This window comes from Sphaerodactylus townsendi, linkage group LG10 (assembly GCF_021028975.2).
Source record: "Sphaerodactylus townsendi isolate TG3544 linkage group LG10, MPM_Stown_v2.3, whole genome shotgun sequence".
Classification (NCBI taxonomy): domain Eukaryota; kingdom Metazoa; phylum Chordata; class Lepidosauria; order Squamata; family Sphaerodactylidae; genus Sphaerodactylus; species Sphaerodactylus townsendi.
Genome location: NC_059434.1, coordinates 65,735,900 through 65,759,973, shown reverse-complemented (window position 1 = coordinate 65,759,973; position 24,074 = coordinate 65,735,900). Strand labels below are relative to the sequence as shown.

Sequence of the window (24,074 nt, the reverse complement as noted above, 5' to 3'; positions counted from 1 at the left end):
ATTCTGTCATATTCTTGCCTATAAGGTGGTACTCTCTCTACCAAATAACGCACCACAATAAATTAGCTGTTCAATCATAGGATATCACTCTTCTTTAACTAGAATCAGCAATCAAAAAGTTGATTACTTTCTGGTAGCATCGCTAGAGAGTCTGCTTAACCAAAAAATTAATTTACAATATTACTAGCAGAATTTTTATCATAACTTCTCTTAGCATGAAAACACAACAGTGAAAGATTAAGTCAAAACTTTCATTTAATAAACAGAATCAGTGAAGAGAAGTTAGAAAGTATGGATGCAAAAGAATTAAAGCTGTTAGAATAATGACCAAGTTATTTTATTTGTGATACATGTATAAAGTAATTAAACCCTACAAAAGTTACATCAGACATTATTAGGGAAGGTGTTGGAAACAGCCTACTTTAAAAAAAATCAGAATACCACAGCACAGGTTCTGATATAGCATGTACACTCCACTTTCCTTTCACAGATCTTCGGTTTCTGGAATTCCATTGGCCTCTGTAGGTTGGATAGTTATCATTATGGGGATATTCTCAGAGGTCCATCCTTTAGGAGTCCTGTTGAAGGACCGCCTGGTAGAGAGAGGATTGGCGAGGATCATGAATCGTGGATCATTTAGCAACAGAAAGTTGTAATCTGGTACTCTGAACTTCACCAGTTTTGATGCTCTCTCAAAGCCCCCAAAAGGTGTGGCCACTCTACAGAAGTTGGGAAGGCAAGAATGAATGAAAGTTAAATCAAAACAAGTACTGTTCTTTTATCACCAACAACTGGTTTCTAATTTTTTCCCCCTGGAGTTTATATTGAAACATTTATTAATAATCTCTAGCACTCTAAAGTCTATCTCATTGTTCCTCAAAGTAGCCGTGTGATGTCTGTCATTTATAATTCTCATTTTATGGCTGTGCAGGAACTACAGGATTGCCCAAGGTCACATACATTTCCCATTAAGACTGCAGTGAAACTGGATCAAACTGGGTCACAAGAAAATAACTTCCAAATCACTCCAAACCTTGATATGTTGGGTATTTTAACTCCTAGCTATTTTCTAATATTGATGGTTGAACTGAAATCAGCAGGCTAAGGTACCAATAACAATAATGTAATGATCTGGTTTAGAGAAGTGAAACAGCAAAACTCATAGGTGTATGTGGAGGGGGTAGAAATACTATCCTATCTGAAATTTCATTTCAACGTCCTTGTACTAGAAGCCCAGCTAGAATCCCATGAGACTCATTAATCTGAACATTATTCAAAAGTTAGCTATTGTTACTTGAGGCAGTAAGTGTGGGGAATAAATTAAGCTACTCAAGGGTGCATGTGCATTGTAAAACACACATATACACAGTTATAAAAACGCCAGTGTTTGCTGCTTTTTCTTTTTGCTGTAATCTTGAATCAGTGGGATAAGAAGTTAACGTCGGATTGCACTAAATGCAGCTTTCATTTTCATGTTATACACCCTGTGGAAAGACTGATTCTTATGCTGAGACTGCATTGCTAAGCCTGCTTACTATGGAGTAAGCCCAGAGGAGCTCAATTTGATTTTCATCTGAGCTGGGTACACAGCTGCACAGTATACATACTTTCTTAAAAGTAATCCCTACTGCACTCAATGGGACTTGCTTTCTGAGTAGATGTACACAGGATCAGCTTACACAAAACATGAATTGCCATGCTCTGGATACTGAATATATTTGCTTGAATTTGAGGATTTGTTGCCTGCTCAGATGGCTGGAAGACGTTGCTGAAAAGTTCATAGCTCAATGTCAGAGCACACTCTTTGCATGCTGAACGCCCTGATTCCATTCTTGAGAGTCATTATGGAGCACTGGTTAGACTTTTAAACTGATATAGGGGAGCCACAGGTCCAAATCCCCACTCTGCTATGGAAGCTCACTGGATGCCTTTTGGCTAATCACGCACATTCAGCCTGGTCTGTCTCTAAGATTTGTTAAGATGGAGGAGAGGAGATTGATGTAAGCCACTATACATGAATAAACAAATCCCTAGCATCTCTAGTTAAAAGGGTCAGTCAGCAGGGCAGAGGAAAACCTCAGAGACATGCTAAGGCTCAGAATAGACATTATTGACCTAGAGGAACCCATTACTTTTTCGAGTGAAAAATATTTTCATATGCAAATGTTTTACACCATTTTTATTTTTTAATTTGTATTTCTATTTATACCGCCGCCCCCTCCCTATTTTACGGGGCTCAGGGCAGCGAACAGCAACAAATGTTTACATAATAATAAAACAGCAATAAAAACATCAAACAGTAAAAGCAACTAACAGATGGCAAAGAAAACCTACCCCGCTACTGCACCCATGGTGCAAAGAAAACCCACCCCTCTACACAGGAGGCCAATGATGATAATGGTCAGGCTGGCTGGCTAGATGGGAATGCCTGGCAGAAAAGTTCCGACTTACAGGCCCTGCAGAATTCAATTCAAGTCGAGCAGGACCCTGATCTCACTGGGGAGCTTATTCCACCAGGTAGGGGCCAGGGATGAAAAAGCCCTGGCCCTTGTAGAAGCTATCTGGACCTCCTTTGGGTCAGGGACCTCCAGCAGGCACCCCTCCAATGAGCGGAGGGACCTAATAGGGCATTACGGGGCGGGGGGGGGGGGGGGGGGCGGGGGGGTGTCCTGTAGGTACGCAGGTTCAAGATCACTCACAATCTTAAATGTTAACACTAATACTTTGAATATGATCCGGTACTCGATCAGCAGCCAGTGTTGGTACAGGACCGGAGTGATCCAGTGTCCACTTAGTGCTCCAGAAAGGATCCTGACTATCGCATGTTGAACAAGCTTTAATTTCTGGGTCATAGATAAAGGAAGGCCAGCGTATAGTGAGTTACAATAATCCAGTCTGGAGGTAACCATTGCGTGGATTATTGTGGCTAGGTCAGAACAGGAGAGGTACAGAGCCAGTTGCTGTGCCTGATGCAGATGGTAAAAAGCAACCTGGGTAGTGTTGGTGACCTGGGCCTCCAGTGATGAGGCTGTCCAAGGTCACCCCCAGACTTTTGACTGATGAGACCAAATGCAAGACCTTGCTGTCTAGCATAGGCAGGCAAAAGTCAACCGGTTCCGCCCCCCCCCCCCCAATCCACCCACAGAACTTTCGTCTTCGCTGGATTCAGTTTCAGTCAGCTCGCTCTCAACTAGCCAGCCAAAGCCTCTAAACAATGCTAGAGAGCCCCAGGGGCAAAGGCCGGACGGCCTGCCATTGTGAACACAAGCTGGGTGTCATCTGCATATTGGTGACACCGCAGCCCAAAACTCCAAACTAAACCAGCCAGGGGGCACATGTAGATGTTGAAAAGCACTGGGGAAAGGATCGGCCCTTGCGACACCCCACTGATCATGGGGTGCAGTTTGGAGTTCTCTTTCCTCGATGTTATCTGCCATTCCCAGGCTCGGAGAAATGAGAACAGCCAGTTCAAGACTGTCCTGTGGACTCTGATCTCGGTGAGGCGGAAGACCATAAGATCGTGATCTACTGTACTGAGCACTGCGGTGAGATCCAACAACACCAGCAGCCCCAAACTGCCTCCGTCAACCTGGAGTCGGAGGTCATCCATGACGGCCACCAAAAACATCTCTGTCACATGGCCAGCGCAAAAACTGGACTGGAATATTATTGTGGTTTTTCTATGATATTGCTAAAAATACCTGCTGTCTAGATCATAGTAACTAATAGGTTTGACGGAACTAATTAGTTGGTATTGTAGACACAGATTTTGGTGGGAAAAGTCAATGCACTGCTTTTCTAACAGAGGAGCAGCATCTAGCTGAAATACGGTACAACTAGATCAATTGTTAAGAACACATGTATGCCTGATAGACAGAAATGAATAGAGACTAACATAACACCTATAGTAATTAACTAGTAAAGGGAATGTGTGTGGCAAGAATAAATTTCCTGAAGTAATAATTTGGATGATGTCAGGGAGTTGTAATGCCCTATATTTCATGAAACCTAAACATATAATTTGAAATCTGACTCATGGTGTGCAAACAAAACCTACCGTCAGAAAAAAAAAAGTCCTGATGCTCACTAAATGTGGTAAGGAAGGTTATTTTATGCAGCAGGAAATTAGCCCAAACTGGGGTTCTTTTTCCATTTTGTGACCTCCCACAGACAGGGCAGTTGCATAGTCAGGAGTGGGTAAGCACAGGCAATTGTAGGCTGCATTGCAACAATTTTTTAACATGAAATACAGTTCAGATCATACGTCACAATTCTATCCCAAGAGCCCAGTGTTCAGCAAACTGGTGAAGCCGATGAAATGCTGGTCCCCCAAACAAGACCCTGGCATGTTATTCAGCTTGTTTATTCAGTAAAAGTTAATACACTATAACATAAAAATAATAGTCATCTGCCATCCATCTCCTGCCTAGGGAAAGAATGCAACAGTGACCCTCCCTTGTGGTTCACTCTATCACAGCAGCTTCCTCTTCTTTCCTGTTCTGGCAAAGAACTTTGGCTATCTAGAACCAGTATAGGGGAAATAAGCTTTGATTTCTGAAGAGAAAAGATATTACTTGGTTATTAGGGGCAGGTCTGAAACATTGAGGAAAGAAAGAAGCAGAACCTACATTTACAGAACCTACATGTTTACAAATTTTTTTGCTTTTGTATGCCAATAAAGGCCATTGTTGTTGTGTTTACAATTTTTCCTAGAGATACCTTTGTCACTTCCTGCATCAACTTCTGGTAAATACATGAAACTGTATTATATAAAAAAAAACTTTGCATTGCTGTGCTCCCCCTACCCCCCCTTCTGCCAGTTGCCTGGCAACCACTGAAGTTGCTGCAGAAAATAAATTTAAAATGGCTGTTGGGCCAATGGCATAACATTGGTTCGGTCTGCACAGCACCAAAAAGATTTCTGTGGGACATCTTAAAAAGAGGCAACTGCTTCTTTACACTCCGCACATCTAAACGACTGTTTCAGTCTCTGGTTAGTTTCACCCTCAGCTTGCACCCAACATTTTGTGTGCTGCTGAAGGATTCTCCCTGCCTTCATTTGCTGAAAGTTGCCCCAGAATGTTTGCTCTGCAGGCAAATAAGCATAAGAGAGCCTTAGCCACTCTGAGGACTGCTTTACTTCCCATTGAGAAGCATTGGGTTGATCTGACCTCCATGGACCGTCTTTGTTTTTTATGTGCAGTAAGATTACAGTAATACTATAGTGAGTACAACTGTGTACCTGTATACTAAACATTTAAATTTTAGAGCTTGGTAATTTAAAAATAAACAAACAGGTACATCACCATTTGACTTAATAGAATTATTACATTTAAAATAATAAGCAAACAGATTAACACCCCCATCCAAAGGGCAGGCAAATCCACCCATGGAGCAATGTGCAGCTGCCCCAGTGGATTTGCCCTCCCCAAGGCACTTGCCCTAGCAGAGAGGCAATTCTATTGGGGTACAGCCACCACAGCCGGTGCTGGTGTAGTAGGGGCGGGCTGTGGGCATGGCTGGTAGAGAAGCCAACAATTATCGACCTCCTCTTGGCTATTTGCTACCTTATGCTGGCAGCCGGGATTGTACACTTATGGCACCGAAAAATGTGCTGTAAGTCTATTAAGCCCACTGGGGTCTTCTTGGCAGCGGAGAGGCTTTTTTTTTTTGCTTTGCAAGCCTCCCCATGTGTGCCGCTGTGGCTAGTCACCTGGCCTCTTGGATGGGGCTGCCCATTCAGTAAACTGAATAACTACTTGTTCTATTTAAAAACACCATTCAGAGCACAGAGGTGCAACAGGGCTAGAGGAAAATGTCCTACTGTTTTATCAGAGGCTTACTGTGTGAAAACCAGTTGCTTACATTTTTTTATGGCATGGAGATAATTTCAATTAGTAAATAAGATCCTCTGAGCCTCTATTAAAGGGACAGCTTTTCTGTTGAGCCAGCTGGTAACCCAACACAAGGGGCTTGGATTGCTAGGAAAATAAGGCCATTATAAAATAGCTGAATTCAAGGCCGTGATACTTAGAAACTAATAGAAGATGTTTTGCAACTTGCAAGATAAAATTCTTAGTATGTAGATCAGTAACACAGAGCAACATCCAGCTTGTCTGGATTCCTTTAAGGCTTTGAAAATAATCTGTTTCTCCAAGAGCCTTGCTTCTCCAAGAAGGCAAAGAAGCAAAACCGGTCAAGCCTGCTAATTTTTACAATCAGGCATGCTGCAGTGCTACACTTCTCACCCACTGTTCTATTTTGGACATTTTTCCTGTCCAAAAAAAATGTGGAGGAAATTATTTTCCCGTAAATTCCGTAATGAAAATAATGACCAAAATAGTTTTAAGGTGTCTATATAATATAACTGTATCTCTAGACCTTTCCAAAGTAAAACAAAGACATGGAGCATTTATTATATCCTATAAAGATACATTCCTTTTGCTTCTTGAAGACAGTTGCCTTCAGGGAAGGAGGAAGGAACATGACTCTATTCCACAATTTCCAATGAGAAAAAGACTAAAGTACCCAACACCCAGGAACATTGACATTAGGAAACCAAAATAAACTCAACTAGTAATTCAAATACATACAGTGATACCTTTTGGCTTAGATCCTGTAGAGTATTCACACAGGTGGAAGGATATGCACTCATGGAGTGCAACTTTCTTAACCACCTCTGCGCCCACAGCTGTCTGAAATTCTTCCAATCTCATTGCTGGGTACATAAAACCCATAAGTACAGGAAATATTCCAGGGAACTAAGCCATGATTTTATACCTAAATTTTCCTTCTTCGTTTCTTTGTTAATTGTTAACATCTGATGTGAACTGTGGAGAACTGTATCTTTCCATCCAGAGGGTTTGATCCCAATAAGCCTTTTAGTCTCAAGGATTATTTTTGTACTACTTTGTTCTCTTTATAGTTGGATTTACCACCACAGACCTGCTTCAGCCTCTTCTTGATAATATTTTTCCTTAGAGTTAAAATTTTATTAGTACTTAAACTTCTTTATTAGTACTTAAACAGCTTTAGTACTTAAACATGAAAAAGAATCACAGAGAAACAAAGTACATTTTGCATATAAGTACTCCCAGTTTTGTTTGCACTAAGTATTAGATCTAAAAAAAATACAATACCACTACATATGTAAAATTGGAGCATTCGAGTTGATAAATTGATAAATATCACACTTTTATTTCATTTATTTTAACAATCCCCTAACCTTCAAAATTTCTAATCATCAATTTATTTATTTTTTCATTTTGTCCAAATAATCTAAGGGTTTCCAATTGTCTAAAATTGGGTTGTTGGTTTAAAGTTTTCTGAAATTCAAATGTATGAGTCAGTCTTCACATGTCTGTGAACAGCAACAGTGACTGTGCCTCTGACAGGTTATAGCTAGAGTTTCAGTTCCTAGAAATATTTGTTCCTGTGATGACATAGTGGAAATGAAAAGACTTGTCATGCTCAGAGTGATCCCATGATAATATTATTGTGTTTTCTGCAAGATTACATCATTTTTGTTTCCTTCAGATTACAATCAATATAATTAGCCATGTTTCATTTGCCCATTATACTAGGAATGCTTACCTCAGGTCTCTTCTCTGCGCAGTGGGTTTGCAGAGGTCTCTCCTCACATTTCTCTGTTTACATGTGAAGAGGCACACAGTTCTTCTGCAGAGAGCGCTTCAGGTCTGGTTCGCTTAACTCTGCCCATCAAGTGATTCTTAAAGACACAGATCTCATTACACCCCGTATATCAAGACCGCTGGTTTAGCCCTTTCAAGCTGCACCTATGACGATATTATTGCTCCAGAAGTAATCCTCCTCCACCCCCAAATGAAAGAGGCAAAACAGTTCCCTGGACCACAGGTTGCTAAAGAAGGGGACCGTCCTAAAGGAGATATTCTCTTCCCCTCCCCTCCCCACAACATTTGCTGGTGCTGGTGCTGGAGGACAAAGACTTGTTATTTCAAAGCTCTCGTTGTATCGTATCTCAAAATATCAAGAGAATTAGAGGTCAGTGTTGTGTGAGTGGTTTTATTTTCTTTTACTTGAAGCAACCTGCAATATAAAAGAGGGGGGTAGGAGGAAGGCATGCAAAGCAGCACGAGGAAGAGGGAAGGCTGGTTGTGGGCAGAGGATAGCTCTCTGAGGCAAAGCTGTGCTCTTTGGCAAATTTCCCCACTCTGGTGGTGAAGCAAATTAAAAATCAAGCTAAAAGTGGTCTTGCTTGTCACAGAGAGAATGAAAGGCGAAAGCAGGGATTGAGGAAACAAATCTGTACAAAAAATATTGCCACAATAGACATTCGCCCCCATCACATAGCAAGAACATTGTGTGTAATTGGCCATTAACTATTGGCCATCTGCTATGCAATGGGGGTGAATGTTCATCTCAGCAAGATTTCTTCTATGGATGTATTTCCTTGAGCACCACATTCACATTTCATTCTCTCTGCAGCAAGCAAGACCACTTTTAGCATGATTTTAATTTGCTTTGCCACCAGAGCGAGACAGACATATCAGGGAGCACAGCTTTTCCCTGTACAACTTCTCTCTACCAATGGCCAGCCTGCCCACTCCCTTGCACGGCCATTCATGTTTTCCCCTCACCCTATCTTTCATGTTGCTGGCTCTTTCAAGTCACAGAAAAAAATTCACTCCCATGGATTTAGCCAAAACACCAACTTCTAATTCTCATATTGATATGTAGCGATATCAACATAATAATAACAAAGTGTGCTTGGAAATAACAAGCCTCTCCATCCTCTGGGAGCAGCAGCAGTGTACACTCCAAGACATGGTCCCCTTCTTCAGCAGTATGTGGTCCAGGGAATTGCTTTATTTCTTTCATTTGGGAGGGGGATTATTTTTAGAAAGGGCTAGAATATTGATATAACTGCAATAACAGCACTATAAAGTGCTATTTAAAGGTCTAAGCCAGCAATCTTAACTACCAGGTGTAATGAGATCTGTGCCTTTAAGAATTAATTGTTGCATAGCATTAAGGGAACCAGGCCCGGGAGAATTCTCTGCAGAACAGCTGCAAGGCTATGAGTGAGTGTGTTCTCATGTGTAAACAGACCCTGCTACAAGCCCACTGCGCAGAACAGAACCCCAAGGTAAGTGTTTCATGCATAATGGGCCTTATAATCCTAAAAATAGGAATGTCATGATGCTTCTATATTATACGAAAAATAGGAGGCAAAATGACCCTGAAAAGAGGGCCTGATTTCCAGGCTGCCCCCAGCCCCACTATTCCAACAGAGCTCAAATTTTACTGTGAAAGAAAACTATTCCATCAGAATCTATGAGAGATAGAACACTTAACTTTAAGTAGGATTATTTTCCTACTAGTTGAAGTTACACAGGAATTTCTCACTGCATCCCTAAACAGTTACATCTTTCTGTATTCATTGAAGTCAATGGGAATAGAAGAGTTTTGGGGTGCAGAGCCAGGTGTCACACAGCATCACACAGCATTGCAACATCACTTCCAGTTACATAACTTGAAATGACATCATGGTGCTATCGCAATGCTTTAGCGTCATGACATGTACTGTCACTTCTAGTTAAATGATTGATAGTGACGTCATGGTGTTGCTATGCCATTACTCCCCAATTTCTCCTTCTGCTGTACTGGGCAGCAGGAAGAGGATGTGGTCCCCTAACTTAGAAGTGTCTAACTCTGTTTAGGATTTCACTGTCTACTTTTATTAGCCCCACAATAGCCTAGGTGCCCATGATATCTGTTACATCATAATCTGAGAGGAGCTTACATCAACAGGATACGTTTTCTCCAGAATCATCATGGCAAAACATAACTGCTCATGACTGCACATCATTTTCAATAGATTTATGGGGCCTAGCCAGACTCTGGCGTAGTACTAGACCATAAGTTGGACCCAACCAGCTTTTCTGTTGGTGAAAAAAGGGAGGAAGATCTTTTTTGACCACCTAATAAGGCTGTGCTAGAGATCATGCAGCCTGTATACATAAATGAAATGTGGGACAGCGAACAGGGAAACTGGGAATGGAGAAAAAAGCTGGCTAGATCCTATCCTTCATCTTTCTATCAGATTGGTTGGATGTAGTATTGAGACAAGAGCTATGGTCCCCGAACATATTCCTCCCCTGAACTAGGAAGGCCATCCAGATGTGGTGCCCTCTATTTCTTTATTCCAGTCAACAAAAGAGGCTCCAAGATACTGAGGAATGTTAAGGTAATTGCATGCCTAGCAGCCATCCAAACTGCCCTGACAGTTTTCGGTAATCTTGAAATTTATGTATTTTCTTAATTTTCATTATCTCTTTAGCCTATAATGAGCCTCACCATTCTATGAGGAAGAAATGGTTGCAAACATAAGAACAAGCCAGATGGATCAGACCAGAGTCCATGTAGTCCAGCACTCTGCTACTCGCAGTGGCCCACCAGATGCCTTTGGGAGCTCACATGCAGGATGTGAAAGCAATGGCCGGCTGCTGCTGTTGCTCCCGAGCACCTGGTCTGCTAAGGCATTTGCAACCTCAGATCAATGAAGATCAAGATTGGTAGCCATAGATCAACTTCTCCTCCATAAATCTATCCAAGCCCCTTTTAAAGCTATCCAGTTTAGCGGCCATCACCACCTCCTGTGGCAACATATTCCAAACACCAATCACACGTTGCATAAAGAAATGTTTCCTTTTATTAATGCTAATTCTAAATGCAGGAAGTATCAGCTGTAGGTAGGATTGGTGAGCTGGTTGTGGTAATCTACCCACTAGATCAGCCTGTGGTAAACTTCTTGCTGTCAGCCATGAATCCTGGAATATTTGGTATATTTGGTATATGAATTTTGATATATCTTGGTATGTTAAAATAATTTGCTTGCTCTTATTCTGTAGAATGGCAAATGCTGTTCCTGACATTCTTCATTAGTATGTCGTGTCTGCTTCCTGTTTGCGATAGCTATGGCCTGCTAGCGTTCTGGGTTTCTCAAAGGATGTTTTGTTTTGTGTTCTGCCAGTCACTTGGAATTAAATACAACCCATTTAGTTTTTTTAAGCGTTTCACTTAGTAAATGAAATTACTGTATCTGGAATGAATAAGTATGAGCCACAGCCTGGATATTTTGTAAAATGTTCCCAAAATAGTTCCTCTCAGTGTCAACATGTCTAGAGGTTTTGCTAAAAGTCACAGTATACAGTATAACAAGAAAACATTTTCTTTCTTAGCTTATCTTCTTTCTGTTCTTTGTATGTGGTACCTAGATTTTGTTTCTGTTAGAATTCAACCTTCTTTTTGCTGGTTCAATAATTTTGGAACATTTTTTAAAGTTAACTATGAGTATACAAAATTCACCCACATTCTAACTAATGGTCTTCTAAGATGTATGGGGAATGTGTGGTGACTGTGGGTGCCTCAGACTATGCTGAAATGAAGTCTTCAATCACAAGGTACTTAGATTTTATATTAAACTAATATAAATGAAAAAAATTGATATGGCACCTATATACTATGAAGTATACAGATTAAGTTGCCTGATTTCTTGCTCACAGCTGTTTCTATGATCATGTATGTGTTCACAGTAATTGGAAAAGTTTTAGGCTGAAGATAGACATAATATTTACAGAGAAGCAGTCCTGTTTAAAAGCTGACTCATTTTGCATTTCATTTAAATATACCATTTCATGACCTGGATCCAACAGGTCTACAACTTCGCATAAAAGTCAAGTCTGCTTAATAATGATTAGCTGGAATCTGAGATGTCACAACAAATTCCCTGAATAGTTCATAAGAATTTTTTTGAGATGGATAAACAACAAAGTGAATGAGTATGAGCTCCTGTTAAAAAATAAAATTGCGAATGGATCACCTGCAACACGGACACAGAGGAAGAAAGGACAACCATAGTTTGTTTATTGATCCAAACACACTTCACAGATTCGAAAACCAGTAAGTTTATGCCAATTTTCACCATGTAGCTGATTTATGATCGTAGAGATTGAAAAAAAAAGCTGTGATGATGAAAATCATTGCTATACCCTTTTTCACCAAAAGAACACAGGAGATGTGTGAATTAATCTACCACATCTTCCTAGATCAGTGGTGGCGAACCTTTGGCACTCCAGATGCCAGGGATCATAATTTCATCAGCCTTCGCCAGCATGGCCAATTGGCCATGCTGGCAGGGGCTGATGGGAATTGTAGTCCATAACATCTGGAGTGCCAAAGGTTCGCCACCACGGTCCTAGATCTTCTTTGTGGTGGAATGCTCCGATGAGGTCCTAGTGCCTGCCTTTCCCAGCCTCATGATTTTCTTTCAGCATCTAACAACCTTATTTAAGCACCGTCTTTGTCAAAATCATTATTCCCTGCACTATTAAACATAGTATTGTGAAAAAAGAGCATTTCTATTGCTCTGGACAGCTACTAGCAAGACTTACCTTTTTCTATAGTTGCAACCACCATTTTTTTTTTCAATGCAGCAGCACGGAGCCTACCAAACAGGAAAGACAATGGTGGACACACGTATAGAAAAAGGTGCCGTATATACTCGCGTATAAACCGACTTTTTCAGCACAGTTTTTGTGCTGAAAAAGCCCTCCTCGGCTTATACGCGAGCCACCTGCCGCCGCCCATCATTCCCCTCACTCACCCACTCGTCTTTTCCTTTCCCCTGCCGGCTCTGAAGGCTTGGCTCCAGGGAAACTGCTGCTTGGGCAGGGTGTCTCTATCATTCTCTTAAAAGGGCAATGCTCCAAAGATTGCTTAAGCAAGCAAGGAAACTCCAAAAGCAGGTGAATGCTCTGTCTGGCGTTTCCTTGCTTGCAAGCAAGGAAATGCCAGAGCAGTCAAGGGCTGGAGCTGCTGTGGGGATCTGGAAGGCAGCGGGGGGAGTGATCCAGTGGGGAGCAGGCACCCTGGCTCTTCCCTGCCCCCGCCTGCTCTGGTGTTTCCTTGCTTGCATGCAAGGAAATGCCAGACAGAGCAGTCCTCTGCTTTTTGGGTTTCCTTGCTTGCAAGCAAGGAAACTCCAAAAGCAGGTGAATGCTCTGTCTGGCATTTCGCCAGAGCAGCTAAGGGGAGCCAAGGCTGCTGTGGGGATCCAGGAGGGGTGGGTGGGAGCGATCCGGCGCCCCGGCTCTTCCCTACCCCTACCTGCTTTGGAGTTGCCACCCTAGCCTTATACACGAGTCAATAAGTTTTCCCAGTTTTTGGTGGTAAAATTAGATGCTTCAGCTTATACACGGGTCGGCTTATACACGAGTATATACGGAAAGTTTTGCTAATAGCTGTCCGAGGCAATATAAATGTTTGTTTTTCAAAGTACTATATTTAATAATGCATGAAATAATAATTTTGACTAAGGTGGCACTTAAATAAGATTGTTAGACACTGAAAGAGAATTTGCACTACTTTTAAGCGAGGAAATATGCTGCTGCAACTTCTGCTGCAGCATGCACAACCATACTTAGTTCTTTTAGCTGAAAAGGGTACAGATGTCCTGCATATAGCTCAATTCACACGAACATTTCCTGTGCACTTATGGTGGTGCTCATATGTAGTGTAATACATCCTGGGCAATCAGCCCATTCTGTCCATTCTTAAGGCCAAAATGATATGAGACACTCAGAAATCCATGAGAAGATCCTCACAGTATTGTAAAAATGGCAATCCTATTTGGATTGCAGCTGCAAGGAGGTTAAGCCTTTCCTACCCACGCAGTGGCACAATGAAAATCTCCATCTGCTCTTTGCAGCTCTCCAAAGGAAAAAAATAAGACAACCGGCTATCTTTCCCACCCCCTGCTAGGACTAACAGAAGCTATGCTTTGATAGAAGAAACAGCATATGAACAGTATCAGTAAATCTTCTCTGCCCTCCCCCCATGGCCCTAATTTTAATTAAGGCTGTTTACACCTGAATGTTATATTTTGAAAAATATTGGGAGAACTGTGATCTCTTTTTCTACTTGTTTGACTCTAAAGAGTTGACTTGCACAATAACCCTTTCTGCACAGATGTTTTACGACAGGAAATAAAATGTTTCCTCTATGGAATTCTACATGGTTTTTAACCACGAAACATTTTATTTGCAGCTCCAAAACATTTTAAATGAATTCCCGCAATGATTCTCCAGTTGAAATGTTTCTAAAATGATTTCAGTTGCTGTGCTATTTACTACATTTCCCATGCCTCTCTGCTTCCCCTGAACTTTCACCTGGGCGCCATTTTTCCAGTTCACTCTCGGTTTGCCCTCATCTGTTTATTTGCTCATTTCTGTGTTGTTTTTTTTAATTGGGAGCTAATGTTCAAGGCATCGATGACGTGAGGAATGGAGAATTGCAGCAAGGAGCTTTGAGTCATTGAAGCATCGATTCAGCACAGAACTTAAACCAAAAGGGAAAAACCTTGTAATGGCAGCCAGGAATCATTTCAAGGGGGTGAGCAGTGACGAAGGGAGGGGAAACTGCGCCCAGGACATGAACTGCCCATGTGCCCCCTCCCACCTCACCCCTGAAAGTCCCCCAACATCCCCCCACCTTGTCACGTGACTGCAATGGTGGTGCCCAGGGCGAGCCGCCCAGATGTCCCCATTGCAGCTCCTCTTCCGGAGGTGAGTACAGATATACATCATGGTAAAGGGAACGGGGAACTGAAACCGTTTTCAAAATGTTTTCAGTTATTTTTGTGGAATGGGCCAATTAGTAACCTGCACTTATGAGGGGTGATTCAAATGACAGGTCTGGTGAAAATTTATGTTATTCTGGGATTAAAAGGGAAGAGGCATCCATCCATATAGTATGTATATGTATCGCTTGCATGCTATTATTTCTATAGTCTCATAAAACTCCTGCTGTCCACCCAAATTACCTGTTAAAGCTCTTATAGTTGATCAGCTCTGGCTTTTCTCCTGGTTTAAATAGTTTAGGATATAAAGCCTCCAACAGCTCTGGATCATTGCTGATGGCTTCGATCCAAGGTGACTGATAATACTTTGGCACAGCTGTAGTGTTGAACCTCTCAGGAGGAATTGTCTGCAGTGGTCCAGAATATCCTTTGGAGGAAAATTAGAATACCATGTGTGGATTTTGTAGTAATTCTTCCTAGTTCTTACATTTTCCTAGTTCTTTCAAATGCAACAAATAATGCCCCAGTAGGATCCAAACACCTGCTCAAAACTCTCCATTGTCAAACTGCTTCCTCTTACCCCTACCCTCTGTTGTATGTCTTGACATTTTATTTGCAATCAAGAGTAACGATTTCATGTATTTATAATGTTGCCCATTAGTACTGCTTTCAAATATGTGTAATGATTACCATTAATACTCTGTAGTATTGAAGATGGGACAGGTGGGGATTTCCATATTGCTGGGGGGGGGGGTGTCACCAGGACAATTACATCATTTCTGATGTGACCTGGAAGTGATGTCATTCCACTGGGGGGTAATGTGCTAACATTTGCTCAAAACTATATTGTTTAATCATAGAGTTTAGGTTCAATGCTAGATCATCACCCAATATGAATTCATCACTTCCAGATTACATCACAAGCAACGTCATCACACTGGGGACACTGATCCCACCCCTTTATTTTAGTTGGGCATTTCCTCTCATCTGTGATGGACAACGGGAGCTGGGGGTGGAAAATTCCCTGCTCCCAGTGGGAAGCTGGCAACCCTAGTACTGTGCATGAATGGTAACTGATAGCCATTTTGCCATTGAAAAAGTAACATCATCATCAGAGTGGTACTGTTGACTTCAATGGACTTAGAAAGATCTCACTCCAATCCTAACAACACTTACTTGGGAATTAGGCCACCAGGGCCCAGCGCCCAGATGCAGCTCCATAATGATGCCACTCTGCCACTTCCAAGAGGGCTTTCCAGTACAAAATGTTGTGTTAGGGCTAACAAGTCAGAAAAACTTCATTTGCTTTACAAATTATTCCCCACAAATCAGTTAGCTTTTGCTGTTTAAAGGGGGGGAAAAGCTTCTTTGTTACTCAATGTCTCTGAATAAAATAAATGAATGTCCTTACATCAAAAAGTTTAAAATGTTCTTGCTGCTGGAGAATCAAATTGGCATGCCGGTAAAGGGTTCCTTTGAAACCCTCCTGTAAAGACTTGCATATTGAGGCAGATTGTGGTATAATTAGTTCTGTAAGCTCCCCAAACCGGAATAGTTTTAGAGTGGTTTCTTTCATATGGGGTAAGACTGAATGGCCTTAAAAATCTACTAAATTTTGATTATGCATGGGATTGTGGCAAGAAACAGTGTGAAAATGTAATAGAATTATGGCTTCTCCATTTAATTAGATCAATTAAAGTCTAATGGTTGTTATGTGCTATAGGGGATCCACTCATCTTCTATCTGAGAGCCCCATTATAGGGGAAGGCAAAAGGGCTGGTGGGAGTGGTGTACATTTGTGGGAAGGCCCTTACCCCAATGGAGGGGGAGATGCACCAGCAGCTGGCCAACTCACAGCTCCACTGCCACAGAACCTGGAAATCCAGGCTGCAGTGGGGCTGTGCTGTGCATGGGAGGGGGCAGGTTGGGGATTCCCAGAAGAAGAGCTGACTTTAGTTGGCTCCCTTCCAGGATTGAGGGTTGGTAGCATGGCACATCGACCCTCAGATTTTCTGTGGCGTATGTCCTTTCAACACTCTGGGGCTTTTCAGCAATAAGGAGGTTTCTGGACTTTTCCCTGCTCCCCACACTGCCAAAAAGTCCTTTTAGAGGTGGCAGCGCAGTGCCACATCAGTGCTGCAGCCCGTCACCTCAGGATTTGGATAAGGCTGCCCATTGCTGTAAGTGGCAAGGACTTCTGACCGCAAGTTCAGCTTTCTCAGCTTCCTTGTTTTATGACAGTCTCCAGTACTCTCCAAATCTTATGACTGCCATATAAAATGGGATTGCAAAAATGCCGTATCCAGTGGTGGAATTCAAATAATTTAACAACTGGTTCTGGTGGTGGGATTCAAATAATTTAACAACTGGCTGTTTACAAGCACCATTTTAACAACCAGTTCTGCCGAAGTGGTGCAAACCTGCTGAATCCCACCACTGGCCGTATCTCCTACCCACTTACTAGCCACAGTTCTCCCTTTTTAAACTCATTGATCATGTAGAAATTAGTATGATAATAAATAGTACTTTGAATATTCTTTAAAATGCTAAGTATTATGATTACTTTTGTGTTTGAAAACATGAGATTCTCTGGATGCTGAATTCTGTAATACTCATTTCTGTGCTTGGATTGTACAATCTCAGCATCATAAAAATAGCATCATGGCTACACATTCCTATTGGCTGTTCCTCCCTGCCTAACTCAATGCCTGCAGCATTTTGGAAAAAAATAGTTTGTACTTCTGGTTTTATGTGCTCCTTGGCTCCCTGCTGTTCTACCCAGATAGTGGAATACTTAGCTATAACTTGGTAATGCTTTATTTTTTCATGTGCAGTGCTATAGCTAAGCATTGGTTTTGCCCTGTTGAAAAATAGTTCTTAATAGTTCTCTCACAACAACACAAAAATAACACATGACATTGTGCTATTGGCAATCCATCAGAACCAGTGTGGATATCTCGCTATAAATAAAATCGGTATATATGTATTTTTTTGAGGAAAGCCTTGTGAAATGTCTGCTTTTTTGTCATTGATCATCCCACAGATGTTATGGGGGCTGTGACTCATCTATACTTCTACTCTAGTAAGAATCCAGACCGTTGGTCTGATTTGTGCAGCTTTTAAAAAAAAGATAATTTCTTATGTTGCCGGAATGAATTACTTTGCCAGCTCCTGTTTTTAGTCTGCTGTAAATAATTCACAATGGCTTACCTGGAGCAATGCTCTCAGGGTTTGGAGGACCCCGTAGATCAGGTGTATTAGGAGGTGTGATTGGTGCATGCTGCTGGCCAGCTTCCAGGCCACTACCCTCTAGTTGAACATACTGCAATACTTCGTTGAGCTGCATTTGAACAAAAAGAAATAGCACAGCTATCAGGTGCACAATAGAGACGCCAAGTGACTGCTGAAAACAACATCCCTATGACCTGGCTTTCCCTAACTGGGATACCAATATAGTAAGCTCTCTGTTTCAGGTGGCTTGTTTTCTGACCATTTTCTCCCTTCCCGCTCTGGTATCTGAGAACCGCAAGCTTGTCAGGCTCACAACTCCCTTATGAACTAACGAAGTATTATTCTTGTTTCAAAGACATGGCACCAAATGCCACAAAGATTAACTGGCTTTCAAAAGCTAGAGTGGAAAGTATCTGGCAAGCTGGGAGTGATAGGCGTCTTGTGCTCTGGACAAGTGAGCTATCTAATAGAATATCACTTTTCCTGCAGCAAAAACTGTCAGATGTCTTTACTTTAAAAGGCTGTACATACTTCAGTACATCAATGCCCCCAAAACAAAGGTGTGTGCTTATTTTTTAGCTTCACAGAGGAACATGTAAAAGACTTCTGTAAAGCTCTATCAATCACAGAGGTGTCGATACAGAAAGGGTAAGGAAACTGATTGCTATAGCCTGATTGACCAACTAGTGATGTCAACTAACTTCATAATTATCTAGTTTACATAGGTGCAGGGCTTAATTAGACACTATGTTTCCCCCAAGAACTTCCCCAAGTTGGGTAGAGATACTTGTTCTGAACTAAATTCTGTTCTTCCCAGCTATGAGCAGGCCCAGTTTTATCTATCTGTCTGTCGGTCTGTCTATCCATATATCTGCGTTATTTATTGCCTACCTTTCTCACTAAGACTTAAGGCGGATTACACAGAGTGAGTCAATGCAATCAACAAAATACGATAGCCAATAAACTCTGAAATGGGATTTGAGTCGTAGAAACAACCAGAAAACTTAAAAAAAAAAAACAGAACTGAAGTAAAGTTTAAATGTTAACATGGCACATAAAATGATGCAATATTACACTTTATGATCTAATTTACAGCAAACTATACACAGCGGTATGGACCACACTCAATAATGTTTCCAAGTAACTGTGTAGATCATTTTGTACAGTGGCACTCTATTCTCTGTGAAGAAAAACTCTCGTGAATAATTCAGCATTGTGCAGTTTGTGGAAAGCCAGGAAAGTGAAAGCCTTCCTGACCTCCAAGAACCATAGAATTGGAAGAGACCACAAGGGCCATCCAGTCCAACCCCCTGCCATGCAGGCAGACCATTCCACAAGTGGAACCACAGTGGAGAAGGCACATGGATAGACATTTGTTCATTTTGCCCATTTGCTGATTGGTACCTGCAGAAGGTTCTGTTCAGATGAGTGAAGGTGTCATGGCAGAGCATAGTGGGAGAGGCAGTCTTGTAAATATGAGGGTCTAAGGCTGTGAAGGCTATAAGGCTATGATGATAGCCAATACCTTAAATTGAGCTCAGTGACTGATAGGCAGCCAGTGGAGTGATTTCATAATGGGAGTAATATCCATGCTTCATCTAGCTTCCAATAATAGCTGAAGTGCAATATTCTGCACCAAATGGAGTTTCCAAATTGATTTTGAGGGATGACCAATGTACAGTAAATTACAGTAGTCTAGTCTCACTGTCACTATGGCATGAGTCCAGGAAGCCAGATAAGCTGTATCAAGGGGCCATTTTTCAAACTAGGCTGAGTTAGAAGATCTGTTTTGTAACTGCATTAACTTGTTTCTCCAGCAATAATGTTGAGTCCTTCTCAACCCCAAGGCTCTTAACTGAGTCAGTGAGAGTCAGATGAACACTATCAAATGTGGGGAGCATAATATCCTTCAAGACCTCCAGCATTACTTCTGTCTTTCCTGGATTTAGTTTCAATTTGTTCACTCTTAGTCATTTAACCACAGCAGCTAAGCAATGATTTAGGATCTCTATTGCATCACTAAGAGATTTGTATAAGGATATATACAGTTGTGCATCATCTGCAAATTAATGATAGCTAAGGGTATTACATAAAGACTAGAGAGCATGCGAGATAGGAGTGTGCCCTGTGGGATGCCACAGGAAAGGTTGCACACTAATGATCACTAGTCTCTAATAGTAATTCTTTGTCTGATACATGAGGAATGATTTGTGGATAGTTTGTATTAGAATTGGGCAGTGGTGGGATCCAAAAATTTTAGTAACAGGTCCCCATGGTGGTGGGATTCAAACTGTGGCGTAGTGCCAATGGGCTTGGGCAGGGCACGACAGGGGCGTGGCCGGGCATTCCGTGGGCAGGGCATTCCTGGGCGGGGCTCTGGCAAGGATGCAGCCGCTGTGGCGGTCCTTGGGCAGGAAACGAATGCACACAGGCGCAGGCTGCCACGCACGCCAGTGCACCTCCTGCTAGACTGCTTCAAGTTCTGCGCCCCACTGCTGAGAGGAGGGGCGTAAAAATCATGTGGCAAAATCACCAATTAGTAACCCCCTCTCGGCACACACAAATAATTAGTAACCTACTCTCGGGAACCTGTGAGAACCTGGTGGATCCCACCTCTGGAATCGGGACTGTCACACACACAACGTTGTTCCAAATTAAATGGCCCTGAGGTGATATTCGCATGTGTACTGATGAGCTACCAGTTATATTTCCATAATGGACCAAGGAATGTCCAGCGACATAGTTCAGATCATAGTTAGGTCCACAGTGACAATAGTGCACAGCAATGCCCCTGAACTATGAAATTTACAGAACACAATTGTATATAGTATTGTAGGAGTTATTAAGTTCATTTTCTAGTAATTTTTTCTCCTGTTCCATTTCTCATAGGTGGAGAATTGGGGCCAATGGAAGGGGTTTCCTGTCACTATTGGGCAAATTCTAAACTCTTAGAATGTTCATGGTCTATCTCAGTTGCACATTCCCCGTATAATTGCCATAAAAGTATTTTCCAAATACCACCTCCATTTTAAAATCATGATAATAACCTTAGTATAGCCCACTTCATGAAGATTACCAACCAATAGGCTTTACCCATCCTTTCTCCTTGGTCATTAGTTTCAAGGCAGCATCCCAAGCTTTAATAATTGTTTTTGTAACACAGAACACTCTAAAAAGTCTGAACCTTATTTTAGCCATAATATGGCAATGAAAAAGTTCAAACTACAGGCTTAAGAAGGAAGATCTCTTTAAATGACAGTGAACCATGTGGAGATTCAAACAGCGAATTTTTAACTCATATGTTAGACTCAGCATCCATACTGTGGGCAGCTTGGAGGGAAAATGATGAAGAATGTGACAAAAGAGTACAGAAATTATGTTCACAGCATTGAACCAGAATTCTAAAACAGGTTTTGTGTAAAGTAGGCAACAGAGCAAACCCTTTGTGTCTGTGGAATGCATAGTATTTTTACTGGCATTTGTTTGGACTGATCTGCGTAACTTGGTACTTTGCCAGCCAAGAATTATGATCCTTCCAATATACCTAGCAATGAAAACTGTAAACTAAACCATATCAATGCATTTTCATCAACCACTGTTAAATCTGACCCATGTTCTTGAGACTTGGATATCTGAAGGCCTTTTAAATATCTTAAAAAGCTGCTTCTGCAAGCCGCTTAAATTTATGATTTATCTTAAATTTATTATTTATCTTGATTACTCTTATATTTCTCTTTCTCCATTATTCCCAGAACTTTCAACTTCCTCTGAACTGTAATTTCCTCATGCAAACTCTCCTAACATTTTAAATTTTTGTTATATGTTAAAGGTTTTTTAAAAAACTTGGTTTAATATTTTCAACTGTTCACTGCCTTGAGAGTCTTAATAGGGATGAAAGGTGTAATAGAAATTTTTAAAAATAAAATAAATGTTTCTTATCGACGGGATCTCATGGATTAGGTGGCCTGACACTCAAAGGAATGGGAGAATCTCATAGGAAAGTATAAATGTTGAGAAAATATTTTGGGATAGTGCTGCAAATTGAGATTCCTGTAGTACTACAAACCTGGTTGAAAATATTTTGACAGGACAGGCAATGTTGATAAAAGAAATTAAACCCATATATCCTGTGTAATTTTTTCTCATTTGTGCCATTTCCTCTTGTTAGTCTTTATTTCTGGAACGCTCTGCTTCTAAATATTGAAACAGTCTGATTTTTTAAAAATAGCATTTGAGGCTTTTCAGAGGTTTATCTATTTCTCCAAAATTCTGTGGTACTTACAGCATAATCCTATGCTGGGCGGGGGAGGGGGGCTGAATAGGGTTGTGGAGCTGATGTGGGTTTGCACTGACTCATTTGCCCAGTGCAAGGTGCGCTCTCACTAGTGGAGGGGGAAAGGTTCCAAGAGCCAGTACCCCTCAGCTCTACAGAGCTGCGCTGGTGTCTCATTGGATGCTGGCAGAGGGGCCAAGTGAAACATTCCTGGGTGTGAAGATTAGTTGGCTTCCACCTCAGCTTTGTTTGAGGTAGTTGCCAAGCACCCATAGCCCTATAGGAACGGTTTCTGGAATGTATTTTTTTGGGAGAGAGGCTTACATTTTCACCTCCTTGCACCTTTCCACAAAGGCCTCCTGGATATGCAAATCAGACAGTATGCCAACAGCGCCATCCCCAGCAGCCTCGGGCTGTGGATTGGGCTGCCCAAGACTACACATTTATTGGTGCAAAAGCTATGCAGAATGATGCCTGCTTATCAAATTCATGAAGTATATCCTGAGCCAAAGGAGATCTAAAGACAGGAGACTGGTGAATAGAGATAAAGCCGAGTTTCATCAGCATACTGATTACAACCAAGTCCAATTTTCAGATGACCTCTCCCAGTGGCTTCATGTATTCTTAAAAAGCTTTGGATGATGGTAACTTGTGGGACTCTAAAGGCAAGGTACCAAGAGGCTGAGTAGCAGTCCCCTAGAACACTGTCTTGAAACTAAGAACATAAGAACATAAGAACAAGCCAGCTGGATCAGACCAAAGTCCATCTAGTCCAGCTCTCTGCTACTCGCAGTGGCCCACCAGGTGCCTTTGGGAGCTCACATGTAGGATGTGAACGCAATGGCCTTCTGCGGCTGTTGCTCCCGATCACCTGGTCTGTTAAGGCATTTGCAATCTCAGATCAAAGAGGATCAAGATTGGTAGCCATAAATCGACTTCTCCTCCATAAATCTGTCCAAGCCCCTTTTACAAGAAGCTATCCAGGTTAGTGGCCATCACTCACCTCCTGTGGCAGCATATTCCAAGACACCCTGTACCACGCTATGCGTGAGAGAAGTGTTTCCCTTTTATTAGTCCTGTAATTCTTCCCCAGCATTTCTTCAGTAGATACCCCTGGTTCCTAGTATTGTGAGAAAGAGAGAAAAAAATTCTCTCTGTCAACATTTTCTACCCCATGCATAATCTTTGGAGACTTCGTCTCTTATCCCCCCTCCAGCCTTCCTCCTCACCATAGGCTAAAGGAGTCCCAAACGGCGCTGCAGCCCTCTCCTCATAGGGAAGGTGCTCCAGTCCCTCAATCATCCTTGTTGCCCTTCTCTGCACTTTTTCTATCTCCTCAATATCCTTTTTTTGAGATCACAGTGACCAGAACTGGACACAGTATCTCAAGTGCTGTGATTAGCACCACTGCTTCTATATAAGGGCATGACAATCTCTTTGCAGTTTTATTCTCAATTCCCTTTTCTAATGATCCCCAGCATAGAGTTTGTCCCTTTTCACAGCTGAACCATGCATTGAGTTGACATCTCCCATTGGAACTATCAACTAAGGCGCTTCTAAATCCCTTTCCTGGTCATGACTGAGTAGCACCCCAGCCCCCCTGTAGCGCATTAATGTAGAGTTTGGATTTTTTTGCCCCTATGTGTACTTCACTTTTGTTTTGCTACATTGAAACTGCATTTTGCCATTTCTGGAGCCCACTCTCCTAATTTGCTCAAGGTCCGGCTTGGAGCTCTTCAGTGTCCTTTTGTGGTTCTCACCACCCTACATGGTAGGTATCATCTACCAATGGGCTTAGCCACTGCTTAGCTAAGCCACCCCTACTTTGGAGTCATTTTACGGCGAATGGAGTTAAAGAGCACTGGTCCCAAAGCGGATCCTTGGGGACACCACTTACCCGACATCTCTCCATTGTAGGAACTTCCCATTTACACCACCCACTCTTTGTTT

At 41.8% G+C, this 24,074-nt stretch overlaps 1 protein-coding gene across 1 annotated transcript in view; it reads right to left on the bottom strand.

Annotated features, from left to right (window-relative positions):
• Nucleotides 1–315: 315 nt before the first annotated feature.
• The window catches only part of MYOZ2 (myozenin 2), a 43,789-nt gene continuing 20,030 nt past the window's right edge, over nucleotides 316–24,074 (bottom strand). Inside the window, exons 4-6 of the mRNA XM_048510028.1 lie at nucleotides 17,831–17,960; nucleotides 14,864–15,047; nucleotides 316–719 (exon numbers count right to left, since the gene is read on the bottom strand). Of these exons, the coding sequence (XP_048365985.1) occupies nucleotides 485–719; nucleotides 14,864–15,047; nucleotides 17,831–17,960 (549 nt within the window). The 3' untranslated portion in view covers nucleotides 316–484. The remainder of the gene's footprint in view (nucleotides 720–14,863; nucleotides 15,048–17,830; nucleotides 17,961–24,074) is intronic.